This window comes from Nematolebias whitei, chromosome 22, assembly GCF_014905685.2.
Source record: "Nematolebias whitei isolate Nwh7 chromosome 22, NemWhi1, whole genome shotgun sequence".
NCBI classification, from domain to species: domain Eukaryota; kingdom Metazoa; phylum Chordata; class Actinopteri; order Cyprinodontiformes; family Rivulidae; genus Nematolebias; species Nematolebias whitei.
The window spans coordinates 22,318,123-22,331,686 of NC_056519.1; the positions used below are offsets into that span (position 1 = coordinate 22,318,123).

At 39.5% G+C, this 13,564-nt stretch overlaps 1 protein-coding gene across 1 annotated transcript in view; it reads right to left on the reverse strand.

Annotated features, from left to right (window-relative positions):
- The window catches only part of ptprz1b (protein tyrosine phosphatase receptor type Z1b), a 58,597-nt gene that overhangs the window by 15,542 nt on the left and 29,491 nt on the right, over positions 1-13,564 (reverse strand). The window contains exons 9-14 of the mRNA XM_037696223.1: positions 10,330-10,514; positions 7,293-7,419; positions 7,155-7,207; positions 6,478-6,921; positions 6,156-6,315; positions 5,812-6,036 (exon numbers count right to left, since the gene is read on the reverse strand). Of these exons, the coding sequence (XP_037552151.1) occupies positions 5,812-6,036; positions 6,156-6,315; positions 6,478-6,921; positions 7,155-7,207; positions 7,293-7,419; positions 10,330-10,514 (1,194 nt within the window). The remainder of the gene's footprint in view (positions 1-5,811; positions 6,037-6,155; positions 6,316-6,477; positions 6,922-7,154; positions 7,208-7,292; positions 7,420-10,329; positions 10,515-13,564) is intronic.

Consider the following 13,564-nt stretch of genomic DNA (forward strand, 5'->3'; position numbering starts at 1 on the left):
CCTATACTGTAACACCAAAGAACTACACTACCCAGAAGCCAACAGTGCTTCCGGCCACTGCTTTCTTGTAGTTTTCTTTCAATAAGCCTATACTGTAACACCAAAGACCTACACTACCCAGAAGCCAATAGTGCTTCCAGCTGTTGCTTTCTGCCAAACTGGAAGGAAAGTTTTGATCCGATCCAAACCTGACTAAAAAGTTCAGTCCTTATTCATAGTGACTTCGGCGCTCAGTGGATGCAGAGAGCTATACAGAACCGACTGGGAATTGGACCAGATCCAGTAGTTCTGGTCTAGTAGCACTCAAGATTGCTGCTCATCCGCCAATCCGAGCGCTGCTTGCCAGCCCAGAAAGCCTCTTGAGCGGGGAGGTGTTGCTTGGAGGTTCGGTGTCTTCTCCGGAGCTCACCCGGACTTTTTTCATCTGGATCCCTCTGGATTATTTGGACTTGATTGGGACCATTGTGTGGTTTTGTACTGGCTCTCCATAAATCTGTCTCTCTCCAAAAGCATCTGGTGCTCAAAGGCTGCAGAGAGCTGATCAGAACCAGACCAGAACCAGACCATGGCTGGTGAGTACCCATATACGATTTTGCAGTAGCTAGTGTGCAGTACTGTATGTATGTTGTTAAAATTATGTAGGTTTAAGAGCTTAGAGCATTGCAAGAGTGTGGGAAGGGTTTATAAAGCCTTAAAATATATATAAATACTAAAATAAATATAGCGTTGCTACTTGGTGGTTTTTCACCTATATTGGGGGTGTGTGGAATGTAACCCCCGCGATAATCGAGGAACTACTGTATTTAAAAAAAGAAGCTTTTTAAAAGTATTGGCCATACTACTGCACAATCTTTTCAAGTTCAAGTCAACTTTATAGCTGTTTCCACTACACGTGGTACATGAGGTGGAACAAAATTATGTACACAGGATCCTAGTAACACCCCAAAATAGAAAAATATAAAGTATAAAAAGAAAAGCTAAATAAGGATCATGATATACACTAAGATACACATAAACACTAATAATGTAAAAAAATACGGCGTAACAACAGCAGCCCGAACATGAGTCTGTGGTGAGCAGAAGGTATGAATGAATACAGCTGCATGACGTAATCAGCAACATGAGATAATCATCAGCATGAGATCAGCAGCATTTAACATTTCTCTTTCAACAGGTGTGGTTCCCAGCTTTTTTTTAAACATGCTGTTAAACCAGTACTTAAAAAAATCCCACCTGGATCCAACAGAATTACAACATTTCAGACCAATATCTAAATTACCATTCTTTATCTATGATATTAGAAAAAGTTGTGCAAAGCAATTTTCCACATTTTAGATAAATATGACATTTTCGACAAGTTTCAATCTGGTTTTCGCTAAGCCCACTCCACAGAAAATGCCTTATTGAAGGTTACCAATTATGTTTTGATGTCAACGGATTCAAGACACTACACCGTTTTGGTCTTACTCGACTTCTGCCTTCGATATCGTTGATCACAACATCTTAATCAACAGACTTCAGAATCAAATTGAGTTATCTGGCTCTGTTCTCAAGTGGTTATCATCATACCTGTCTGACCAAAGTTTTAATGTCTTTTTAAACAGGATCATGTCAAACACTACTTGGCAATCTTGTGGTGTACCTCAGGGGTTCTGTTTTGGGACCCACTTTATTTAATCTTTATATCCTCCCCTATTCAACAGTTTAAAAATGTGCAATACAGTAGTCCCCCACTACTTCGCGGTTCGTTTATCGCGGATTCGCTCTATCGCAGTTTTTCAAAATAAGATTGGACATGATAAACAATTGGCTGACTGATGGATGAGCCACACGATCTGCATGAAATTTTTATTTAAAGTGAATTATTTTAAATTATTTAGCACCTGCTGCACATTTGTGCAGCTCAGAGCTGCACAAAAAGCTTCTTCCTGCACCTTTGTGCAGCCCATACTGCAGGATAAACTTCCTGCTGCAGCTGATCAGCTGTTCACCGTGCAGAGCGGAAGTGGGCGTGGCCAAGAGCACATGCAGGTAGCAAAGAGCAGAGGTGGCAGGAAGCTGAAATCATGTCATTCTGTGCTCTTAGTGCGTTGAAATATATATATATATATATATATATATATATATATATGTATATATATATACATACACACACACATACATATACGTATATAATAAAAATAAACTAGTTGTACTACTATTCCTACTTTGCGGTTTTTCACTTATCGCGGGTCTTCAGGGTACGGATCCCCCGCGATAAATGAGGGACTACTGTATCAGCTTTATGCTGATGATATCTAGCTCTATTGCTCATTCAAAGAAAGTGAGTTTCATAAACTGAATTCCTTAAACTGCTTGGCTAACATTAAACAGTGGTTGACAACTACTTGCAAACTGAACTCCGGTAAGACTGTAATTGTGATTATTACCCCTGAAAACAAAGTTTCTCAAACTAAGCAATTCATTGGAGCCTCAGGTCCTTCTGTTCAGTCCAGCCTCTGAAACTTGGGTATTATTTTTAATTCTGCAATGTCTTTAAAACAACATGTAAAACAACTTCTATCTACTGAAAAGCTTTCTGTCAAAAACAGAACTTGAGATTGCCATTCATGGTTTGTTTCTTCTCATTTATACTACTGTAACAGCTTATTCACATATTTAAACAAGAAGGAGCTGATTCGTCTTCAGGTTGCCCAGAACTCAGCTGCAGAACTACTAGCTCATATAAACAAGCTCACATCACACCTGTTAAGCTTCTCGTCACTGGCTCCCAGTTCATTTTAGAATTAATTTTAAAATTGTAGTTTTGAATTTTAGAGCTTTTCATGAGCACGTGCCTCCTTCCCTGACTTGGTTCAGCCCCACACACCATCTTGCAGGTTAAGATCATCTAATCAGAGGTTGTTGGTGGTACCTCGCACCCATTTCAAATCTTGCTCCCCAACGTCAGAATGCTCTACCTGAATCTTTAAGCAGCCTAGATTGTATTGATGCATTAAAAAAAACAAAGTGGCATATAGCTAGATCTTGAATCTTGTCATCTTGATGTTCTGTGCTTTACCTGTACTTTTCAATGCTTTTACATGTATGAGTGCTTATACGTATTTTAGTGTGTGTCCTTAATATTTTACTGCTTCTAGTGTGAAACACCTTGTGATGTCACATTTATGAAAGGTGCTGTATAATTAAACTTTACTTAATAAATAAACTTTACATCAATTCTAGACTTTTACATTCAAACAAATTAAATTAAATTAAATTGATGCAGCTTTACAAACCAGTCAGTTTAGAGCATTACTACCTGCTGGACTGAAGTATGAAACTAAAGATTAAATAAATTATAAATAATATAAATAATAAATTATATACACATTAGAATCAGTTGTAGATTTAGATAAACTGGAGTTAATCCAATACAAAATAATATTCTGGCTTTTGTTCCGTCTCCATTCTCTCCTGGGGAAAAGAAATTGGGTACTTTATCTGCTACAAACATCTCATTACGTTTATCTGGTTTTCCTGTTTGTGGTAGTTGGCACAGACACAACTGATTAAAACAATATACCCCCTCCAACTGGAATCAGATAATAAAAGCTAAGGCCATTAAACTAAAGGAATGAGGCCATTAAAAGTTAAAATGCTCTTCAGAACAGAGTGGAAAATAATGCCAGTCAATTCTTACTTTGCCAGTAACAACTTAATGAGATAGGAAATTAATTTTTTAGTCATGTTTCACACAAAAAAGGCAAACGTGTAGAAAATTCAAAGGGTTATTTACCTTCTGTTTGCTCCTGTTTTGCTGTAGGAGTGCCTGTCATTCTGAGCCGAGGGAAAAGACTTCTTTCAGCATCAAACAACTCATCCTGCGCACTTTCATTAGCTACACCACCATAACCACCAACTCCAACATGTTCTCCACTGTCCAGGGTGCGTTGATCATCTCTGTCCACCTGATTCTCATGAGTAGACTTGTCCCCAGACACTGAACTGTTACGACTCTGGTTTTGATAGCTGTTCTGGCCACTGCTCATGAGCAGTGGGGGATCTGTTGTCTGTATACTTTTACCTGCAATAACCTGCTGAAGAACTCTTCTTTCAGATGTTGAGTCTTCCTGAATGTAACTCTTGTTGTTGCTTTTGGGCTCATATTCATTTTCTTCTGCAGAATTCCAACTTTCTCGTTCACCATTAGCTTCCTTTGGATGGACTTTGTCATCAGATGTAGAGTGTTCTCCAGAACCGCTGAAGTCCCCAGCCCCACCATCACTCTCGTTGTAGAGTATCCTTCCAGGCTTGGGCTCTGCTTCAGTTTCATTCTCTTTTTCTATTTGCCTGTGAAAACTTGCAGTGGTATTGCTCTCATTGGTTTCTTTGTCCAGTGTTGTGAGGGTATGATCCTCAACACTAATTTCCTCCTCTTCCTCACCACTTATCTCAATGTCCTCTGAGTCGCCCTCTTTCTTGGGACCCATTTCATTACTTACCCAATCTGTAGTAAAGCCTTTTGATCTGATTGCCTCTCTGCTTTGAAAAGTAGAAAATGTAAACTGAACTTCATCATCTTGCTCAGACTCCTCACTGGACATGTTGCCGTCATGGCCAGAACCTGATCCACTGACCTCTGTGAGACTGTCTGACCAATCCAGACCACTGGAATCAAAGAAAGACGTGTCTAGATTTGCATTGCAGTCATCCTCATCTTTATCTGCACATTCTTCCTCGTCACTGTTCAGATTCGATTTAATCGTGTCTTCAATCAAACTGTCACTTTGGGTTTGAGAAATACTTGGGGCACTGTTGTCAATAGTTGTTGGTGTTACTGAATGAGTGACAGCCAAGCCATAATCAGATAGTAAGAAACGAGGACTGGTAGAATTCAGGAGATCCAGCCCCAAAGTGGTAAAAACTGAAGGTTGAACGTCTAAATTTAACTGTGTGGAGATCAAAGGCTTCCCCTCAGAGAGATTCCTGGTGTAAATACCGACAGGTTTAACTGATGGTGTTACTCCATCTGAGACAGAGTGTGCAGGGTTTCTGGGGTTGAAGATCACTCCACTTGGATGGTTTGGAGATTCAGTGAAGCTGGTCGGACCAATTGTTGAGTCTTCAATCCTGGGTGTAGCTCTATTTGCTGCAGGGGAAGCCAAAACAGAGGTCTGTTGTTTTTTCTTGCCAGGTTAAGGAAAGATGAAATGTAAGTTCTCCACACTAGACAGAAGAAGCGAGCCAAACCGTTACCATCTGTGAATAGAAACGACGAAGACGAAAAGATGAAGCACCTGGAAAGAAAGAGCCATGTCTTGGCAGGAAAAAAAAGAACCACCAGAGAGCGCTACTGAGCTACAGGAGAAGGAAAAAGTCCAAGAAGCAGATGCTAATTACCACAATGGAGTGGATCCAAGTAGATTACTGAGGCAAGAAAACTCTGACCTCACTGAGCGACATGCAGAAAGATTTGCCAAAGAGTTGAACTGATTGGGTTCAGAACCACTTTAGAGAGCGATGTAGCCCCTGATTATCACACCAATCACAATCAAAGACTCTTACTCCTTATGGCCATCATTATTACCACCACCAACATTAACCACACAATGTCACCTTGCAAAATACCAGCACCCCCCAGACGACAGAGCGCAGCAGTGATTAGACGCACAGTTGTGAGCCATTAAAAGAGAAAGGCAATCATCTACTGCAATTAAGTCCAGCTGTCTACCACCATGGAGGAACATTTACACAGAGCTGCTGTTGGGTAAAAATTTTGAACGCTGAAAACTCATTTAGTTTAACAGAATGTGTTTCTGAGCATCTTACCATTGAACAATGGCTGAGTGGTGTGCATCAACACTCGGAGCAGAGAAGAGGTGGTGAACGATTTGTACAGCGAGTCGCTAAGTGTGTTGCCGGCAGTTGTCATGATTTCTTTTGTCCAGCCTGAGGAGGGGGTAGAAGAATCTGAGGTGATGGTCTTTTCTTGAGTTTTGTTTCTAGGGACGTTGCGGTCTTCTGAGGATGGTGGTGAATCTTTTTGATCGTTACCTGTAGGGTAACATTTGCATGAAGGTGATGGAATTAGATGCGACTCTGCGTTAAGTGGCAAAACAAGACATGAAATATGAGCTGGCTGCTATTAGAAATGATAATCTGTTCAATCTGACCTGGCTCCACTGCTGCGGAGTTGGTGGTGGTTTCTACTGGAGAGCTGGTGATTGTGTCTTCAAAGAAGACATCTGTGACCTGGATGTCCTCCATTGGAGGGGTAAACAAGTTAGAGAGGCCATTTTTACTGACTTCGTCTGGCGAATCATGATCTTTGGACTATGAATAAAAGGAAATGAAGGAACAAATTAAAAAAGCTAAACTTTCATATTTTAACTATAAAACAAACACCTGTTCAACTATTTGCGACACAATGAAAACAACATTAAGCTTCAAACACTTGTTCTAACACAAATGAACAGGAAATATATAGATTCTGACCGGCGCAGACAGTGATGCCTCTTCTGTGATTTGTCGACGGACTGAAGGCAGTGTGGTGGTGTGGACAACTGGAAACAGGAACCCCGGCTGGTGAGTTACTGGATTCACCCAGATGGCACTATTGCTCTCAAAGCCCCGACTCGTAAAGGACTGGTGTTCTGGGATCTGCTGTTTGCCCTCTATCCAGTTGTGGTCAGGCATGTTTTGGTTCGTTTTCTGTTCATCAGCAGAGACAGAAGAAGTCTGGAGGGTTGACTGGGAGCTGGTATGAACTGGGAGGTGTTGGTCGAGTTTAGTTTGGTCTGTGGGCTGGTGGTGTACAGGTTGGTTCTGGTAAACTCTTGTTTGCTCTGCTGGGATTTCTTCCACTGGACTGTGATCCTCAGTTGCCAGCTTCACATTTTTCTGGTTCTCTGGTCTTTTCCATCCATCTACTGAAGAGCTCTGCAAAAATAAATAAATAAAATCATAAAACAGCCTCTTTACTTCGTGCTCTTCTTGTTTAAAGAACATAAAAAGAATCAAATCCTCCGGTGATTGCTTGTGTCTGGGAACATTTACTACGGTATTTCCTGATTTAAGAGTCATTCATCAAATCACTGGTCTCCAAATGTTCAGTGACAAGCCTGACTAACATTTTAACACCCATTTGCATAATAATTAGATCCTTTAGGTACCTCCATGTGGCTTTCAGAACCCTTTGTGATGCTGTCAGGACTGGAATCACTTTCTGGACCAAAGGAAAATAAAAATAACCATTTAGACTGTAATGAATTCAACATGTAATGTTCTACAAAGCTTGGGTCAGTCAGTACCGGGGTCCTCCAATGGCATGTCCACTATAATCTGGTCACTCCATCGCCCTCTGAGGCCACTGGTGCAAACAGCCACCACCTGAACCACGTAGCTGCTGTTGGACAGCAGGTTGGAGATGATGGCACCCTGCAGAGTCACACAGGTTAGTTAAGAGCTGTTCAAAATTCCATCTCATACATGTCTAAAACAAGCAGAAATGGAAATAAATCAATTTGTTGACACTGAACGCATGAATGAAATCCCTTCTTTATAAAATACCATATTTTCGGACTATAAGTCACACCTTTTTTTTTTCTCCATAGGGCCAGACCTGCAATTTATAGTCCGAAGCAACTTATATATGTTTTTTCCCTATTCATGACGCAACTTTGGACTGACGTGTTAAAATGTTCATTCATACTGACATGAACCAAAGAATAAACATTACCATTTTCAACAGCAAGAGGGCCTTTTAGGCTTTTGATATGTTGTTGCTCTACCACTAAACTCCCCCATGCCCAAAATTCACTTAGGTTGTTTTCACACCAGATAGTCCGGTAGACTCGGTTCGGTTCGGGACCAGTATTCATGACATTTTGTTTACATTTGAGCTGGTGTGTTTGCATTCACACTGCACTGTGCAGTCGAGTCAACCTGTTGAACCAACCTATTCCCCCGCTTGCCTGTGGGGGCGCTGCACCAAGAACTACTGAAAGAAACGACACAAAAACCTCTGAAGACACGTCTTCTTCTTCTTCTGTAAATAAAAATAAAAATGAAGTGGCATCAAGTTTTAGCATTTTTAGGAGTTATATTTTGTCATTTTTCAAAAATGGACCCAGCATGAGCAGAAGATGAGACAGAAGACCATGGAGAATATTGTTTTTCCACACAAGGCAGCTGACGGCTCCATATAAGGTCAGAGAAATGCGTGTTTGTTTGTCCTGTGGAGCGGGGCCTGGTCTGTTTACATTCACACTGTACTCGAACCGCGCTGGAGTTCGCTTCTACCGGACCGAGACATAGGTTTTAGCCCGGGCAAGAGTTCGCCTTTTTGTTCCGTGACAGAGTTCACACCTCCCTAGACGAACCGGACTTTCTAGGAAAACGAGCTAGAGTTCGATTAAAGCAGACTAAACAGGGCTGGTGTGAATGCACCCTTAGAGACAACTGAGAAAAACTTAACACAATTAAATGCCCCTAAAACTGATGTGGAATGAGACTGGTGAATCAACCAGTAACTTGCTTGTCGGCCTCGTTGGCTTGTTTTGTTAATTAAGCTTGTTCAGGATCCCAGGTATGTTCTCTGTGTTACGTTACTGTTATTTCAGATTAAATGTCTGTTCTTGCACTTTGTGAAATACACGTCTAAATAAATGCGGCCTATGCTCCAAAGCGACTTGCATCCTCCTGAGACCCAGGGAAAAAAGTATGGGTTTTTTTTTTCCATATAAATCAAGGTTTGGGGTGGTAAAAGTCACATTGCAAATCATTCTTTGTTTTTACTTATTTTTATTTAAATTTTACAACGTGTGCACTTCAGTACACAACAAGACTTTGTTGATCGCAAATGTGAACCACTAACAAATTTCAAGAGCTGATTATGAAAATTGAAATCTCCACAATAAATATTGTAAACAGAATATTAAAGCATAATAAACATTTGGTAGAGAGAGAAAGAGAGAGTGTGTACAGAACACATCAATAAATGAGTATTTTTCCTTATTAAACAAATTAGGTTCAATTCTTAAAAATCTATTAAATTACTTATTAGATGTTTATTTAAAAAAAAATAAAAATAAAACAATAAAAAACATTTTAAATATAAATATCAGGTTTACTTTTCTGTCTTCTATAAAATTGTCTTGTTTTTATGCCAGCCATTTTTAAAAGACAGGAAAAGGAAACTTGGCAAGGTCACACCTCCACACATGTGACATCATTTTAAAGCTACAGTTGTCCTCTAAAAGAGACATCAGGACTTTGTAGTGGCATATGTAGTATGAGAGATATAAGCAAAACAAAAATGTGTACTACAGTGCACAAAAATGAATTGCTGGGTCTCAGGAGGATTTATATATATTTTTCTTATTCATGAGATATTTTTTGACTGATACGACCTATACTCCAGAGCGACTTATAGTCTGGAAATTACGGTGGTTTTGTGCAAAAATTGAATGTTTTTCTAATAAACTGGAAAAAAAAAAAAAAACAACATGCACATAAAACAATATTTAAAGCGCTTTTGTAAATAAAGATCCATAAAAATTATGGTTATACTGTTTAAATATAAATATAATTTGTGCAAAGTTATATAAAATACATAAAACATAATATGTGGATTTATTTGTGTGTAAAATATAAATACAAGTTCAATATTGCAATGATACAAAAACAAAATAAAACATTAAAAATGCATTATTTTCCCCATTTTTGTTCAAAAAACATATTTTACAAAAAAAACAAATAAATCAAAATGTAAAATAATAGAAAAAGTTATACTAGTTAACTATAAACTATAGAATTACACAAAGTTCTACAAATACAGATATTATAATTACAGTTTTTTATATTTTCCTGAGGTATTGTGTACAAAAAACCCATTGTTTACATACTGTTGTAAACACACTCCCATAGATTCAAAATACAAACACTGAGTCACATAGTGGTAAACCTCACCATCTTCAACATAAAGAAACCGTCCAGAGGACCTGACTCATCTTTGTTGGATTTTCTACCTGGATTATTGAGAAAGAACTTTGATCTCACCATCTAAAAGTTTTCTCATCTAGAGTCCACATGAAGTTGGACCATGAGTCAGAACCAGAGAATGAGAGTGGATGAACGAAGAGAATTTTAACATAATATCCAGAGATATTTGCTGCAGGAGTGAAATTACTGCAATTTCTCTCAATTATCTCTTTATGTGTCAAACGTAGCAGCGTGGAGTGCAGATAATGGTGGAACTGCTGAAATTACACGTGGATAAAAAAACGAACAAGTTTTTCAGGTTGATGCTTTCAGATTTGATTGAGACATGGGGAGGACTTTTCCTACCACGTCTTGGTCTCCGTCGGTCCTGTACTCCTGCTTGTTCTGCTGTGGGCCTTGGAGAATCTGGTAGGTGACTGTGTACCAGTCGATGGTGGTGTCAAAAACTGCCCGGGGACGCTCCCACGTCACCACGATGGTGGTGTCGTTCTGGGCGTCAGCCTGAACGTTCTGCGGCTCTGAAGTGCAAACTGGAGACAGAGGAAAACGAAGACACGGTGGGATGAGATAAAACGAACACTCGACAAGTCAGGGAGAGAAAAAAACAAACAAAAAAAACAACTACAAGTGAACATATTTAATGCAAAACGCTGAAGTGAAGCAACTTTACATTTGAGGTTCAAAGCATTTGAACGTAACTTGACGTTAATTGACTTGACAGGACGTAAAAGACTGAATTCATTTAAAAAAAGCCCAGTTCTGGAGTGAGGGGGTGGTGTGTGCATGTGCATTCAAAGAAAAGGTGCCTTTTCTGAATTTCCGACTAATTTATTTCAATTTCAAAAAAGATGCAAAATAAACTGCATATGCTGAGGGAAGCGGGGCGATTGAACTACAAAGCAGAGCTCCCTGGCAACCCAAAAGATCCACTTTGGAACTGAGCCGACTTCATGAACATGGAGAGTATCGTGAATTAGCTTTTAATGCTCTTCATGAGGCCGACCATGCACAAACAGGCTTTCAGCTGCGGGGGGAAAACACTAGAGATATTTTCTACCAAAAAAGGGAATTAATGTAACATTTATACTGATTCCTGAGAGAGAGATTCAGTGTTTTTCATAAAGTTAGTGAAATTTAAACTCCATGCATTGAGTGTTGATCTGCTGATCAATACCAGCTTCTAGGATGTTTGCTGTTGAGCCATTTTACATCTTAAAAAATACTAAACCTATAAAAAGAACATGATATTTCATGACTATTCATGCCCCATAGCTGGAATATTTTATTTTAAGAAGAATATCAGATCAAACTCAATAAAAAATGTGAAAAATGAACATTTTTATATAGATTAGCTTCCATGAGAAGCCTTACATCTCTTAAGTTTATATATTTGCCTATGGAGATCCAGCCCATTTCCAATAAATGGAAAGTTTTATGTTAGAGCCATATTTCAATTTGAAGAATTATACAATACAATTTAGCTGATTCTCATAATTTAGAAACACTGACAACAAAGTCGAGTGTTAACAATAATAGGAGCAACTTCAGTTTTCTGTATTACAAACCGGATTCCAAAAAAGTTGGGACACTAAACAAATTGTGAATAAAAACTGAATGCAATGATGTGGAGATGGCAAATGTCAATATTTTATGCGTAGTATAACATAGATGACAGATCAAAAGTTTAATCTGAGTAAATGTAATATATTAAAGGAAAAATATGTTGATTCAAAATTTCACAGTGTCAACAAATCCCAAAAAAGTTGGGACAAGTAGCAATAAGTGGCTGGAAAAAGGAAATTGAGCATATAACGAACAGCTGGAAGAACAACTAACACTAATAAGGTCAATTGACAACATGATTGGGTATAAAAAGAGCTTCTCAGAGTGTCAGTGTCTCTCAGAAGCCAAGATGGTAAGAGGATCACCAATTCCACCATTGTTGCACAGAAAGATAGTGCAGCAATACCAGAATGGTGTTACCCAGCGTAAAATAGCAAAGACTTTTAAGTTATCATCATCAACCGTGCATAACATCAGCAAAAGATTCAGAGAATCTGGAACAATCGCTGTGCGTAAGGGTCAAGGCCGTAAAACTTTACTGGATGCTCGTGATCTCCGGGCACTTAAACGTCACTGCACCTCAAACAGGAATGCCACTGTCAAGGAAATAACAGAATGGGCTCAGGAATACTTCCAGAAAGCATCGTCAGTGAACACAATCCACCGTGCCATCCGCCGTTGCCAGCTGAAACTCTACAGTGCAAAGAGGAAGCCATTTCTAAGCAAGCTCCACAAGCTCAGACGTTTGCACTGGGCCAGGGTCATTTAAAATGGAGTGTGGCAAAATGGAAGACTGTTCTTTGGTCAGATGAGTCACAATTTGAAGTTATTTATGGAACATTGGGACGCCATGTCATCCGGACCAGAGAGGACAAGGATAGCCCAAGTTTTTATCAACGCTCCGTTCAGAACCCTGCATCACTGATGGTATGGGGTTGCATGAGCGCTTGTGGCATGGGCAGCTTGCATGTCTGGAAAGGCACTATTAATGCAGAGAACTATGTTCAGGTTCTAGAACAACATATGCTCCCATCTAGACGTCATCTCTTTCAGGGAAGACCCTGCATTTTTCAACACGATAATGCCAGACCACATTCTGCAGCAATCACAACATCATGGCTACGTAGGAGAAGGATCCGGGTACTGAAATGGCCAGCCTGCAGTCCAGATCTTTCATCTATAGAGAACATTTGGCACATCATAAAGAGGAAGGTGCGACAAAGAAGGCCCAAGACGATTGAACAGTTAGAGGCCTGTATTAGACATGAATGGGAGAGCATTCCTATTTCTAAACTTGAGAAACTGGTCTCCTCTGTCCCCAGACGTCTGTTGAGTGTTGTAAGAAGAAGGGGGGATGCCACACAGTGGTAAAAATGGACTTGCCCCAACTTTTTTGGGATTTGTTGACGCCATGAAATTTGGAAACAACAGATTTTTCCCTTAAAATGATACATTCTCTCAGTTTAAACTTTTGATCTGTGATTTGTGTTCTATTCTGAATAAAATATTAGATGTTGGCACCTCCACATCATTGCATTCAGTTTTTATTCACAATTTGTTTAGTGTCCCAACTTTTTTGGAATCCGGTTTGTATTAAGCTAATAAAAAAAAAACCATTAAAAAAATCTTATTGTTGCCTAAAGCCACCAATAAATTTCTTGGAAAACCTCCTGGACACATTTTTTTCTTGTGTTACCAAGCGTTACGCCGAGGTCGCCCCTCACTGAAGGATTTGAATAGTGGATTTGAGCAGAGAATGTAAACAAACCTTAATGTTTTTGGTGCAAGATATTCAAGAGGGTAGGAGTTACACTGTGGAAGAAGAGAGGCAGGTTCTTATTTTCTTGTCTGAGACAGCGCAGAGTGACAGATCCTAGAGACCTGAAGGAACGATTGTATTCACAAGCAAAAGCCAGGGGGGTGGCCAATGGGGGCCTCAGCCACCATAGATTAACCTTTGGCCACTGCACTGGCAACCCCAACCATTTTAGGCAAAAAAACTCCTAGAAAGTTTATA